The 15994-nt window shown below is 36.5% G+C and overlaps 1 protein-coding gene and 1 long non-coding RNA gene across 5 annotated transcripts in view; one reads left to right on the plus strand and one right to left on the minus strand.

Annotated features, from left to right (window-relative positions):
• Nucleotides 1–14321, minus strand: part of LOC310739753 (transmembrane protein 235) — a gene marked incomplete at its 5' end in the record, with an annotated part of 48002 nt that extends 33681 nt beyond the window's left edge. For 2 of the 4 annotated variants that reach the window (XM_083565986.1, XM_083565985.1), the window contains 4 exons: nucleotides 2580–2653; nucleotides 7857–7994; nucleotides 11111–11188; nucleotides 14150–14321. In XM_083565986.1, coding sequence (XP_083422112.1) covers nucleotides 2580–2653; nucleotides 7857–7994; nucleotides 11111–11188; nucleotides 14150–14321 — 462 coding nt within the window. Of the gene's footprint in view, nucleotides 1–140; nucleotides 310–1819; nucleotides 2654–7856; nucleotides 7995–11110; nucleotides 11189–14149 lie in introns of those variants that run through there. The other 2 variants (XM_083565984.1, XM_083565983.1) reach the window with 2 other exon arrangements.
• On the plus strand, nucleotides 12210–14834 carry LOC310739800. The gene is made up of 3 exons (XR_014537498.1): nucleotides 12210–12872; nucleotides 13063–14644; nucleotides 14728–14834. It is a non-coding gene; the product is annotated as an uncharacterized lncRNA (long non-coding RNA).
• The last annotated feature ends 1160 nt before the right edge of the window (nucleotides 14835–15994 follow it).

Raw genomic sequence — 15994 nt, forward strand, 5'->3', positions numbered from 1 at the left:
TAAAGCATGATAGCATAGTATTCAAGAAGTCTTGACCCCAAAATATTTTTTCCAATATTTTAAATGATTTATTAATGCAATGCTGGATGATTAACAAGTAATTGTTATTTAACACGCAGTAAAAAAATTCATTAGGTAGAGCTATTTCTATATTCCATCAAAAATGGGAAATTAATGTTCAAGCTGGATTTAGGTGACTTGCACACCATGTTTTAGGTAAAATAAAAATAAACATTAAGTCGATGAAGAAAATAAATATATAGCTTAAAACATGGAGTTCCTGAGCTGCTGTGAGTTGCCCTGGCATTCCTGTAATTCACAGTAATTAAACACAAATCAGGGCTGTATTATTTGACAGGACATTTTGGACACATATATATCATCATTTACACCATTTCTAACAGGTCCAGGTTTACACAGAGCCAATACTTAGCAGTTAACTAAAAGCAAGACTGGAGAACACAGACACGTAGAACATCAAAATACACCCAACAGATTACATATATAGCAATCACAGAATGAACAAAATAAACATAACAAAAACACAACCACTAGAAGTGTTTGAGCATTTGTCCTTCACACTGTATAGGTTGCTAACATCAGCTGCAGGAAAAGCAAATAAACACACTGTGACCCTGAGAGAACAGCATACCAAGTTATTAGAGAAGAGCAACGATTTCTCTTTGACTAATAACGTATGGCTTAGCTAACTAGCTTGGTTTAATTGGCATTGTGTTGTGCTCTGAATCCACAGTTGCAACACAACAAAGAAGCCAAACTTATAAGCTGACAAAAGTACAATATACGGACAAATGTTAGGGGTCGCCACAGCGGACCATCCACATGTTTGATTTGGCCCTTCCTAACGCAACCCTCCCCATTTATCCGGGCTTGGGACCGGCACTAAGGCTTGTTGCACAAGAGTTCGATCCCGGTCAGGGATCGCCGCATCCTAACCACTAGACCACCAGGGAACCGCCGTATGTGTTTTTTGAATATCACCTTAAAATCTTCGACTCCAACCCATGTAAACAATATATGGTGCTCATTGTGCACAAGGGCATTGTCATGCTGGAACAGTTTTACTGTAGGTCTTTGGGTAGTTTCAGTGAAGTGATGTTGCCATATCCAAACAGATCTATACAATTGTGTGCCTACAACTTTGTGTTAAGAGTATGTGGCAGAATCACACATGGCTGCAAAAGTAAAATGTTTCAATACTTTTGTCTATATAGTGTATCTGAATAGCTATATATCCTGTGGTGTATTTAAACGTATGGTCTGTTATGCCGAAGGTGAAGCCCCTGCAATTCCAAGAGATATGTATTCATTATTTAAAAGTTCAAATCAAATAGCTAGTTTCTTAGCTAGGTTTAGTCAACCACTCATTGCTTACTACATCTCAGCATAAGTATTTAATGATTCTAGCAAGTTGCATTATCTTTTAGCTTGCTAGCAAAAGATATACTGGACTTTACGGACAAGTGGCAGATGATTAAAAATTCTGAGCTTGACCATTTAAAAGTGACTTATTTCACTTATGTTTCACCTGGCCTAATATACTCTGTGTTTATCTAAGATATTTTAGTGTATCTAGTGTTCTGATCAAATATTCATTGTTGAAAGCAATTTACAAACTAAATATAAATTTTTATAAATTATTATTATTTGTATATAATCAAATATTATTTTCACATTTAGATACATGTGTCAGCTAACATGTTCCATGCTAAGTAAGCTAGCTGAAAAACACTTACTGAAAGACAATCTCTAGAATGTAACCAAAGTAAAAAAAACAATAAATAAACAATAAAATAAATTAAATTGTAATAAATCACTGTATTATCATAACACTTTATTAACACTGAGAAGATAACAGTAACTGGCAATACCCTCAAAACATAAAAACCATGACCCAAACATCATAAAATACACAGAATGGCAGTACACCAATGGTTTCATCAGTATAAGCATGTTGTTTTAGTGTGTAACATACAGAATCTATTTAAATGCATATTGTATGTGTATGAATGTGGTTCTCATAGCAGTGAGATTAAAACATGCATTGCAGGTCATAGCATAATCCTCATAAAAATTATTATTTTTGTATACCTTGAAATCTTTCTACAAGGAGGGATTATTAATCACCACATTTTCCACATGCAGCAGATTCAATATGAATAAAATTAGCATTTTAAAAACGAATAAATTAACTACTGAATATTCTAAGAATATGAACACTGGTAAACACTCATTAAATTCAAATTAATTCTATTAATGAAACATATGATCCTTTCAGCTCTTTGTTTACCTCCAAATCCTTCTTTAAAGTCAGGTTATTGTAAAAAAATAAATGAAAAAAGCCAGATGCAAACACAATGATAAAATGTGCTTCCCCTGTGTTGTCTTTAGGACATGGAGAAAGCAGCGGTAGACTCATGATGTAGCTCACGATGAGCAAGTCGAGCTGAGAGTAAGAGTAGGATGCCACAAGCCACCTCAAGCGTATAAGAGAAACAAGCTGAGGCCAGGGACCAGCCGAAGGACATGTGTATGTGGGCGAGCAATTCGGCACTCACCAGCCGCCGCAGTTCATCCAAGGCTTGCTGAGAGTAACTGACGTAGATGCACACACCAGAGAGTGTAAAGAGGCCTGTGGAGAGAAAAGAGAAGCCATCAGGCTGTCTTTGATTTTAGCATTTGGGAAAATGGGTTAAAAAATCTCATTCACTAATAATGTGGCACCATGGGCAAACTTTTGTTTTTTTCCTTTTCTTTTTTTTTGTGTAACACTAACTAGACAATATTACAATTAAAAAGTAATTCATTATTTTGCATGTTTTATGCTTACACAAAGTTTCACTCTGATGATAATAAGCCAACTGCTAATAATATAATAATAGTAATAAAATATAATAATGTATATATTTTTTATTCTGAATGTATTAATATTATTAGAATACAATTCTATACAGTATAAACTGTCTTAAGTGTCTAAAGGCAATTGTGTGTGAGATCATTTTAAATTATTCATTACAAATGGTATAATGTTTGTTTGTTTTTTTATAGTAAAAAAGCTCTATGCTGCATGCACTTTGCATAATGTGTACTCTAAACAGACAAAGCAAATTGAATTATATGGTTCTGAATTTTATTTATCTGTTTCAGTGTGTACAGCGGTCAAAGACCTTGGTGTGATTATTAACACTAGTCTTTCTTTTGAGGCTCACACTATTGAGTAAACAACATTAAAAGGATTCGCTTTCTTTCACCTTAGAGATATTGCTAAAATTAAAAACATAATGTTACAGGATGCAGAAAAACTAGTTAATGCTTTTGTTACATCTAGATTAGATACTGTAACACTTTACTGTCAGGATGATCTTGCAAATGCAGAAATAAGATCCAGTTATTTCAGAATGCAGCAGCTAGAGAAAATATGACTACTGTTTTAAATCAGTTTAAACTGGCTCCCTATTAAATCTCTCAATGATTATAAAATGCTACTACTGACATATAAAGCAATTAACGGGCTCGAGCCGCAGTATCTCAGTTAACTTCTGTACCATAATGAAAAGGGGCAGGCTATTTGTTGGTACCTCAAAAAATAAAGATTACAGCAGGGGCAGATCTTTATCTTACAAAGCCGCACAGTTATGAAACAGCCGTCCAATTAGTGTTCACAGTTATGCTGCTATAGCTGTATAAGTCTTGCCAGAGTCCCCAAATGCACACTGCCTTTAACTTTTATACAACAATAAGGATGCTTAACAATCCATATCTCTCTCTCCCTGTCTCCCCTCGCGTGCAGCTGTGGATGGTTTCGGCCTCAGTCGAGGGATTTGAACTGTACTTAATGTTAACAGTCTGCTACAATGGTTTAGGACTACAGGTTTCATTTGATCACTATCACTGCACACCTCAACTTCATTTAGCTGTAATAAATGGACATTTGGTGCCACCCAAATGTGGATGGGTTCCCTCTTGAGGCTTTTAACCATGAATCCTGACCAAATTTCCAACTGCATTTGCAGAAATGCAGACCCAAACTTGTAGGAAACCTCCACCATGCTTTACTGTTGCCTGCACACAACGATTATTGTACCGCACTCCAGCATACCTGGGTCCCACTGTTTTCTGCCACTTCTTTGCTAATGGCATTGCTAGACATCTACCTTGTCTTATTGCTGTGCTCAGTCTTGTCATTGTGTATGATCTGTGACATCTGTGACCTGTCTTCCACAGCCTTAGTAGCAGAGTTCAGCTGTTCCTCAACTAGTCACAGCTGTGTATTTTAAGGTCTTTTAACCTATATATGAAATTGGTGATTAGCACCTGCTTGGTATAATAGGTTAATCATACACCTGACGCTGATCCTACAAAATCCCTGACTTTGTAAAATTGTTCAAATTGTGCCAAGAATTAAAGCCAATGGGTGGTTACATCAAAAATATTGATTCGATTTGGATTTCTCATCACTTCCCCTTTTGTTAATTGATAAACACACTAAGAAACACTTATTTTCGAAAGCATTCTTAATTTACAGGGTTTTTTTTTTCATATCTGCCTACAACTTTTACACAGTACTGAAAGTTTATTTCCTTTTCCCTCAATTATTATTATTTTTTTATCACGTTTTGAATTTTTATAATTCTCAGAAACAAACTCAAAGATCTTTGTACAAACTACAAATCTTTGTAATGGCACATTTGTTTAATCTTCTGTTTAAATAAAGAACATCATCAGTCCTTACTAAATGTAGCAACAGAACGTTGTACATTTTGGCTGTTTAAATAACCTTGAATATTACACAGATGTTTCATCTCATTTATTCCTAAATTAAAGGAAGAAATTATGTGCCTAATAATACTACGAGTGTATGAGCACATCTGCAGAAAATTATCAATGATGACTGAGAGTGCTAGAGAGAGCGAGAGAGAAATGTGTGATTTCATTACAAGAAGTTATTAATACAAATATTTTAATAACATGTCCATCTGACTCTCGCATTGGAAAACTGGAGGCTCATGTAAAAACATGTCAGCATCAAAATATACAGAGTAATATCTGGAAAGCTTTCCCAAAGGAACAAGGTGGGCATATAAGGATTGAATATAACTGAACAGAAAAACAAATTATAATCACAGTGAAATCACAGCATTGATTTGGGTCTCCTCGTGGTTCACGTGCTACTGATTACATGAGAGTGTGGAGTTCTGCACAGGCCAAATAATTAAGCACTTCTTAGTGCTCTGATCTCCTCCTTTGACCATAAGTGAGTGCACAGCAGAAAGGTAAAAACAGATTCAGATAAAACAATGTTACATTGCAATGCAGCATGTTCTAAGGTGAAGCTGAGCTGGAGTGATGCGTGTTTTTTCCATGCTCATGTTGACCAGAACATCCTTTAAAAAGTAGTTCCAGTTTGAAAACAAAACAAAACAAAAAACAGATGGTTGTGGAAATTCTCCTATACCTTCGGTCAATCAGTGACTAATTAAACATCCAAATGTTCTGGATCTCAAGAGAGATGGTCTGATGGAAGAAGTATGAAAGGCAGCCTATTGTAGTCACAACAATAGTCACAAAGATTTCGCAAAATGAAATCAAAGCATGGCAACATTCACTACAAAGAGAGGTCTATAAAACCAATGTGGGCTTCACTGGATGGTTGTGGAAATTCTCCTATACCTTTGGTCATCTTATTACATGCGATCAATTAGTGACTAATTAAACACCTAAATGTTTTGGATCTCAAGAGAGATGGTATGGTGGAAGAAGTATGAAAGGCAGCCTATTGTAGTCACAACAATAGTCACAACAATTTCGTAAAATGAAATCAAATCATGGCAACATTCACTACAAAGGGAGGTCTATAAAACCAATGTGGGCTTCACTGGAAGAAAAAAAAATGAAGCTGGCTCCCCAAAAGAATAAAATAAAAGATACTGCCAGTCTAATATTACCACATCCTTGTGGACTCTTTTCTAATCAGCCTATTCTTCAATTCTCTCAGAGAATAAGATTTGGTCACTGGGATGTTAATGTGAGTACCAGGCAGATTCAAACCACTGAGCAGCTCAATGAAAAATCTCATGTTAAATAAGTCATGATAGATGGCTAGTTAACGATAAAACATATGTACTAAATTAACAGTGACAAGTGAATATAATTACAGTTAGTCTCAGCTTTTACTCGTCTATCAGCTGACAAACTACATATTTTTTCTTGTTTTTTATAGAAATGCCATTAATTGTGGGGTAGTCTGAGAAACCTTATTTTACATTAGTTTGTGTGGTTTCTGAAACAGACAAAAGATAAAAAAACTAGATTAAAAGAGTTTCTTTTCCTGAATATAGCATATCTTCACACCTCAAAAACAGGAAAGCATATAATTATATTAATTTAAAATCTTGCCTAGGCTTGTCTGTTTACCTGCAAAGCTCACATTCAGTTAGAAGCCAGTTTAACAATAATCACAACCATTTAGTAAGTGAAAATACATATTTTAAATAGTTATATTTATCTAGTCAGTCAAAAAAAAAGATTTTTTTGAAATTTTCTAAAAGATTTAGATTGTTCGCTAATGTAAAACTAAAAATGTCCTTTCTGTGTGGTGGATGGTTATTGCCTGATTGCAGGTGACTATTTTAAACATTTATTTTACCAAAAAAAATTTATCAGTTTGCAATAGAATTTAATAACATATAGCTTCAAATGAGTAAAATCAGGGGATGGCCTTTGTAAAGACACAACTAAAAAATGCTATTTAAAAAAAAAGTAAACAAACAAGGGATAGTTACTCAGGGGAGTTTGATTCTGCCACCACCAATCGCATCCAAAAATGTCAGTTTGGCATCTACAGAAATCATTATTTTGGTTGATGCTTATATTGAAAGCAATGTTTTTGTTATTACCAGCTGTGTCTATTCTAATCTCTGTAGCTTTTTGAAGATGCTCTGAAGAGGCTGGTTTTTGTCCTTCGATACACACTTTTTTAAAATAACTTATTTGCATGAACGTTGCATATTATCCAAGACAGAAAAAACTGTAAAAACCTGTGACAGCAAGAAAGCCAAACTATTATAATCAAAGGACCAAGGTCTGGAAAGTTCCAGAAAGCTACAGGTGTTTAAGAAATGAAGTTTGAAAGGTGTAAAAAGAAATCTGAATGCTCTTTGCAGTAATCTTGGTAGAAGTGCAACACAAAGGCATTAATTGTTTATTTATGTGCATCTGCATCTGTATTAAAATAACCCTGACAAAAAAAATGGTAGCGATTTGAGTACTTTGGCTGACATTTACCCAACTTCAGCTTTATCAGTACAATTTAGAATTAGTTTAAACTGTATATGTGAGGATGACAGGTGTTAAACTCGCTCACTTATTTATGTAATAATGTCAATCAAGTGCATTATAAGTACATTATAAAATGTGAAAAAAATATACACATATACAATGCAATAAAAAAATGTCTGTCAATGTTTCTGTAAAATATGCTTAGAATGTAAATTGACCTTCTGGACTACTTATGATTTTTGCATTAGTCAGATATTGTATATGTTGGAATTAAGCTAAATCTTCCCTCTTTTAGTTAAAGGAACAAAGGAATATATAAAACTAAAAGAACTGTAGGATTGATACAATAATTTAGATAAGGTTTATATGGAGGTAAATTTGGTAGGTAGAGCACAACACAGAAGAAGAAATGTAAGCAGAAAACTACAAATTCTATTGTACCTGCTGTCTGATATTAAATTCAAGGTTTACATTTTTAAATACAGTATGCTCCATAAATCTATGCATTTTATACACCCTTACCTGCAGAACCTTACAAGTAAGCCTGGTTTACTTACTGCACGTGAGGAAGTACACAGCCACACATGTGAGGAGTGTATAACTGCGGGCAAGAGAGCCGACCAGGCCAAAGATGCCTCCGAAAATCAGCAAAACCAGGCTGAGAGGAAGCAAAATGACAATGACCCTGTGCAGGTCTGTGGAGAAACAAAAGAAAAATACAATCTCTAATTAAATTAAATTAAAAATGGTTATTTTTGTACAGGAATAAAAAATAAATGAAATAAAAAAGATTATAAAATTGTGAGATTCTAAGAAGCTAAAATACGTTATTTAATATGCAAAGGATAGAAAATTAAATGATTAACATAATGACATTACTTATTCTAGATTTTTGTAGTGAGATATACAGTGAGGAAAATAAGTATTTGAACACCCTGCTATTTTGCAAGTTCTCCCACTTAGAAATCATGGAGGGGTCTGAAATTGTCATCGTAGGTGCATGTCCACTGTGAGGGACAATCTAAAAAAAAAAAATCCAGAAATCACAATATATGATTTTTTAACTATTTATTTGTATGATACAGCTGCAAATAAGTATTTGAACACCTGAGAAAGTCAATGTTAATATTTGGTACAGTAGCCTTTGTTTGCAATTACAGAGGTCAAACGTTTCCTGTAGTTTTTCACCAGGTTTGCACTGCAGGAGGGATTTTGGCCCACTCCTCCACACAGATCTTCTCTAGATCAGTCAGGTTTCTGGCCTGTCGCTAAGAAACATGGAGTTTGAGCTCCCTCCAAAGATTCTCTATTGGGTTTAGGTCTGGAGACTGGCTAGGCCACGCCAGAACCTTGATATGCTTCTTACAGAGCCACTCCCTGGTTATCCTGGCTGTGTGCTTCGGGTCATTGTCATGTTGGAAGACCCAGCCTCAACCCATCTTCAATGCTCTAACTTAGGGAAGGAGGTTGTTCCCCAAAATCTCGCAATACATGGCCCCATTCATCCTCTCCTTAATGCACTGCAGTCGCCCTGTCCCATGTGGAGAAAAACACCCCCAAAGCATGATGCTACCACCCCCATGCTTCACAGTAGGGATGGTGTTCTTGGGATGGTACTCATCATTCTTCTTCCTCCAAACACGTTTAGTGGAATTATGACCCAAAAGTTCTATTTTGGTCTCATCTGACCACATGACTTTCTCCCATGACTCACGAGGCGAGATCTTGCATGGAGCCCCAGCTAGAGGGAGATTGACAGTCATGTTTAGCTTCTTCCATTTTCTAATGATTGCTCCAACAGTGGCCTTTTTTTTACCAAGCTGCTTGGCAATTTCCCCGTAGCCCTTTCCAGCCTTGTGGAGGTGTACAATTTTGTCTCTAGTGTCTTTGGACAGCTCTTTGGTCTTGGCCATGTTAGTAGTTGGATTCTTACTGATTGTATGGGGTGGACAGGTGTCTTTATGCAGCTAATGACCTCAAACAGGTGCATCTAATTTGGGATAATAAATGTAGTGGAGGTGGACATTTTAAAGGCAGACTAACAGGTCTTTGAGGGTCAGAATTCTAGCTGATAGACAGGTGTTCAAATACTTATTTGCAGCTGTATCATACAAATAAATAGTTTAAAAATCATATATTGTGATTTCTGGATTTTTTTTTTTTAGATTATGTCTCTCACAGTGGACATGCACCTACGATGACAATTTCAGACCCCTCCATGATTTCTAAGTGGGAGAACTTGCAAAATAGCAGGGTGATAATCAGACATTAAACTTACTGACACGTGAAGTGGATAACAATGATTACCTCATTAAAGCGGCACCTGTCAAGGGGGCGAGATATATTAGGCAGCCAGTGAAAAGTCAGTTCACAAAGTAGATTTTTTTTTTTAAAGCAAAAAAATTCTAAGGCAAAGATCTGAGTGACACTGACAAACTTCTAATGGTCTTCTAATGTCTTGTGAATTGTTCCCAGTATACAGTGCTTAGTACCTATCAAAATTAGTCAGAGAAAGGACAGTTGCTGATGTGCTTAAGTCTCAGCATGATAATGCACCCTTCCACATTGCAAAAAATATTTAGGAATTGTTTGAGGAGCATGATTAGGAGTTCAAGGTGTGGCCTCCTAATTTCTCAGTTGTCAGTTCAATTGAGATTCTGTAGGATGTGCTAAATAATGAGCTTAATCAAGCTCACATTCTAACCAATATATAAATGCATACTTCTTCTACTTCTACTATAAAGCCATTATGTTGTATAATGGATGCAGTATGCTGTTTGTCATTGTTTTGCTGAAATATTATGGCATTCACTAAAAATGATGTTGTCTGGATGGAAGCACATGTTGCTCTTAAACCTGCATATATCTTTCAGCATTGATGGTACCTTTCCAGATTCATGGGAATATATGCACCCCATAACATCAGAAATGCAGGCTTTTGAGTGTTGATAACAAGCTGGATGGTCCTTTTTCAGGTAACCGAATTAGTTGAAAAATGTTTCTCCAACTGTTGTTGTTTTTTTTTTTCATTAACACTTTTTCAGCCTTCTGTTGCCCCCTTCCAGACTTTTAGAGACGTGTTGCAGCCATTGAATTCACAATTACCACATTTCCTTAAAATGGAACATTTCCTCAGTTTACCATTTCATATGTTTTCTATGTTTAGTTGTGAATAAAATATGGGATTAGGTGAATTGCAAAGAAAAAATCTTAGTTTTATTTACATAGGGTTCCAATTTGTTTTTGGAATTGGGGTTGTAATAAATGATGGTTGCTGTTTTCTCTCTTCCATGTAAAGATAAACTTGCATAAAATTCTTCAATATCTTTAACGTTATCTTAACCTTTTTCACAAATGCCTTTATTAAATTAGCTTCATAAAATATTCATGCCATTTTGATGGTGTAGATTGAAGAAAGGGCAGGAAACTATCTTATCGATCAGGACAGTTTTAATCCATCACCATTATAATAATTTCTGAGGACAATAGTTTTCTTTATTTAATATGCACCATCTATAGAGTGATGCTCACTGAAAATCTTATTATTTATTTATTTGACTATTTGATTTATTCATCTGACTTCTGGTAAGAAAACTAATATAACTGTTCTATTTGGGACACTCGAGGAAGTATGTAATTTGGACCAATAGTGTAAGTCAAGAAAAGCGGATCAACACTTTTGTCTTTTTGAGCCACATTGTTTAATGAAGCTACGAGAATGGTTAGAGCAGCTTGGTAGGCGATGCTTAGACTCTGTATTCATTTCACCTCATTTCACACATTAAAGGTAATGGTTCTTTTTCAAACTCACTTAAGAGGTGTTTTTCCTGCTCACTGAACTCAGAAGTGTCCATGTAGAAGGAGATGTCATGAAAAGTGCCATTCTTTCCTGTGGGTAACAGTACAGCAAAAAATTATACAGGCAAAAACATATTTCTTTAATGTCTACATGCACAACTCATACTGACAGCCTGCCTACAGAAACACATATATTTGATTGATGGCACCCTCCATGGCAGGTGCCTCTGTGTACAAGTGTGTGCCTAGATTAAACGCAACATTCAATGTTGTGCAGGATTCAGTATTAAATTATCTCAAATGTCATCTCCCAGTGATTGTGCACTGTTTCATTACACTCAATACACTTAATACATAAATGAAGATCAGGTCCAAGTTACCCATAAATTATATATATATATATATATATATATATATATATATATATATATATATATATATATATATATATATATATATATATATATATATATATATATTCCTGTGTGTGTGTGCACACCAATGTGGGATTAGTAATTTTAAAAATGTTCTCGAACAGTTGTGCTAAAAAGCGAATTTGCAAATTGTTGGATATGTATGTGGGATGCACATTGTCCAATTTCATACATGACTTAAAAACTTCTCTCTTGAACTTCACTCTCCCTTAAGCATTGGACAATAGAATGCTTACAATCAAGCTAATGCGTGTTTATTTATTTTTTCCTGTTATTTGGTTATGGTTATGCAGGACCATTTCACAGCCCAAACCTGTATGCAGTACTACATTCTATATTGTGGAAATAAACAAGTGGGTCAGTTATTTGTAGGGTTTTATATACATTTTGATAAATGTACCAAATTATACATTTCCATTTTTGCCAGAGTGGACAATTTTTTTTTTAATTGCATGGCTTAATTATTTCTAGAAGTATACTCTCTTCTCATTCCAGATCAAATATAACATGCAAAAGTGACAAATATGTACCACTAAAAGTGTCAAAACAAGATGATCGGTCTTAAATATAATTTTTTTTAATTGTACATGCTTGAACATACAGTTTCATATGTTTAGCGTTGTATAACATGATGGATTTGGAATTCAGCAATATGTTGTTTGAACCATTTGGAGGGTATTTTTTTTTTACATAATCCATTCATTAATCAAAAAGGTAAAGGAACACTTGGCTGATAAGTATTTAAATGGCTAGGTGCGGCCTGTTTTCTGCTCATTGTGTGACAAATTGAGGAGCTGAAAGGCCTGAACTTGAATTTGCATTAGGTACTTGTTCATGGAAACTCTATACTCATTATGCAGTCCAAACAGGTATTGATGCTTTAAATGAATCCATCATAAGGCTAAAAAAAAAGCAAACCAAAAGATGGCATAACTTTAGTAGTCACCAAATCAGCAATTTGGTACATTCTTAAATAGAAATGAGCTCAGCAACACCAAATGGTTTTAAAAACCATACAAGAGAAAACAGAATGCTAAAAAATATTTTTTATTATTATTTTCAATTTCGGGAACAATATTGGACAGATAAAATCAAAATTAACTTGTACCAGTTTTATAGAGAAGTGCCCTGAGAAGGAATAGAAGGGCTCATAATCCAAAGCATCCCACACCTGTCAAACATGGAGGCATTGTTATGGAATGGGCATGTATGGCTGCCAGTAGACATGGGGCTCTGGTGTTTATAGTTGATAGAAAATAATTTTAAAGTGTATATAGAGCTATACAATTCAGTCAATGTCTTGATGTATCATATTCTACTTTTTGGCTGCTCCCATTAGGGGTCTCCATCGGCTCTGTCCTCTACGTCTGCTTTCAAACCAACTACCTGCACATCTATAAATCTTTCCTGGTGGCTCCATCCTCAGCATTCTTATACCAATATACCCCATGTCCCTCCTCTACACATATCCAAACCATATTAATGTGTTAACGCAAATTCCTTTTCTTCTTCTTCAAGCTGCTCCCATTAGGGGTCGCCACAGTGGATCATCCGCCTCCATACCCCCCTCTACATCTGCCTCTTTCAACCCAACTACCTGCATTTCTTCCCTTACCCCATCCATAAACCTCCTCCTTGGCCTTCCTCTTTTCCTCCTTCCTGATGGCTCCATCCTCAGCATTCTCCTACCGATATACCCCATGTCCATGTCCTCTGCACATGTCCAAACCATCTCAATCTTGCCTCCATAATGTCCTACATGTGCTGTCCCTCTAATAAACTCGTTTCTAATCTTGTCCATCCTCGTCACTCCCAACGAAAATCTCAACATCTTCAGCTCTGCTACCTTCAGCTCCACCTCCTGTCTTTTACTTACAAATCACTCCTGCCACTCTTCTCCACCCACTCCACCCTGCCTGCACTCTTTTCTTCACTTCTCTAACATATATTACACAAACAACTAAAGGCTTCTTAAGGCAAATAAATAAATGTATCTTAAAAGGCAAAGTCTCCTGACCTAAAACCCACTGACCATGCAGACAAAAAAACCTGCAAACAACCAGCAACTGAAGGTGGATGCAATAAAGGCCTGGCAAAGGGTCTCCAAAAAAGAAAAACAAATTTTTGATTTATAATTGTTTCTTAAAAAAATGGAGCGATTACATAACAAATGCTTGTCATTCATATACTATATTTATAACTAAATAAATGCAGTATTTTTTGGTAAACTTCTTTAATGAAAGCTGAAAATCTACACTCCAATCATATGCTGATTGCTTCATTCCACTTCCAATCTATTGTGGTCATTTTACAGAGGCACAATCACGAAAATGGTGCCACTGTCCAAATACACTGACACGCTTGTATATAAAGTGGGTTACATTATTGCATAAATTGTATCTCTAAACGAATATCTGTTATGTGAGGCTACGTCTGGTTGCCTTTTACATCAGAGAATAAATTACTGGTGTATCCTACTAAATATAAGTGACACAAACAGACCTTTAAACCGAATCGTTGCAAACACTTCACACACACAAAAAGCCAATCGCTCGTGCATAAACCGATGCACTGAAAAGAAAAGTTGTAAGCAGGTGGTTACAAATCAGCTCACACACCTTCATAGATCCTCCACAAGCCCGAGTGCGAACTGGCAAAGTGCCAGCTGGAGTTGATCACTTGATCCACCTCTATGATGTACCAATACTCGGTGCCCACAGCCACGGCGAGCAGAGTAAAACTGAGCAGTCCCAGTAAACCAGCCGAGATCACCACCACGCCGAAGCTCATCGTAGCTGCACGAGAGATCACTTCTTGGTGTTCTGTGCGCTCCAGTACTGCGTGTGTGTGTGTGTTCCCGCGCTCCGCCACTATAGCGCTCTCCTAAAAAGCCCCCCTATATTAATTAAATCACAGGATCTTGACAGGCTTTCATCTGATCTCAGCAGATGATCAGATGGATGTGAGATCCGCTCAGCTCTGCAGCTCAACTCTGATATAAGCGAACCACAGCGCGTTTACGTCTCCTTATATATCACCATCTTTCAGAGCAAATCCTTCACCACTTTCATCTCCTCTACACCTGTGGCATCATGAAAACTCCAGAGATCTCTGTGTGTGTTTGTATATATAAATGTATATAATATAATATAATGTATAATGTATATATTATGCCTTGATCCTCCTGAATTCACAGGTTGTTTGTTGCTGGAATCCTCTTCCAAGCCCCCATAATTACATCACAGAGCTGCTCGAGGTTAGACACATGATGCTTCTCTATCTTCTCCCTGAGGATGCCCTCCCTTAGGTCTGGAAACATACTTGGTCACTCCGTCACCTTCACCATCAGCTTCCTCAGCAAGGCAGTTGTCAACTTGGCGGTGTGTTTGGAGTCGTTATCATGTCGGAAAACTGCCGTTCAGCCCAGTTTCTGAAGGGCAGACATCATGTTCTGCTTCAGGATGTCACAGTACACGTTGGAATCTTTGTTTCCCTCAACGAACCTCAGCTCCCAAGTACCAGCAACACTCATGCAGCCCCAGACCATGATGCTACCACCACCATGCTTGACCACTATGCTTGACTGTAGGCAAGACACAATTTTCTTGGTACTTCTTACCAGGGCGTCACCACACATGCCGGTTACCATCTGAGCCAAAATAGTTAATCTTATTCTCATCAGACCACAGGACATGTTTCCAGTAATTCATGCTCTTGGACAGGTTGTTTTCAGGATTTCGTGTGAGTCAGCTTCAGAAGAGGCTTCCTTCTGGGACGATGGCCATACAAATCGCTTTGTTGCAGTGTGCTGCGTATGGTCTGAGCATTGACAAACGGACCTTCCGCTTCTGGAACCTCTAAAGCAATACTGGCAGCACTCATGCATCTGTTTTTTAAATCCAGCTTCTGCATTTAACGCACAGCACGAGGACTCAACTTCTTTGATCGACCCTTTCGAGGCCTGTTCTGAGTGTAACCCGTCTTGCAAAACCTCTGTATGACCCTGGCCACTGTACTGTAACTCAGTTTCAGGGTGTTACCAATTTTCTTATAGCCACAGCATCTTTGTGGAGAGCAACAATTCTAGTTCTCAAATACTCAGAGAGTTCTTTGCTATGAGGTGTCATGTTGAACATTCAGTGGTCAGTATGAGAGAATTGTTCTCAGAGCACCAAATCTTAACTGCTCTAATACACGATACACAAATTTGTATTGTCCTGTCAAGCAGACAGAAATATGACTTATGGTGTACTTACTTTTGTTGGCAGCTATTTTGACAATAATGGCTGTATGGTTTTTTTTTATGCATTTTAATGTACGAGTTATTTTCAAAAGACAATAAATATATACTGCTATACAAGCTACAGTATTGCCCCTTGAGAGAATAGTTATATATACAGTGTGTATATATGTATTATATATACATATATACAGTGTGTATATATGTATATATAATACGTATT

Source organism: Silurus aristotelis (genome assembly GCF_946808225.1).
Source record: "Silurus aristotelis genome assembly, chromosome: 17".
In the NCBI taxonomy this organism is placed as follows: Eukaryota; Metazoa; Chordata; class Actinopteri; order Siluriformes; family Siluridae; genus Silurus; species Silurus aristotelis.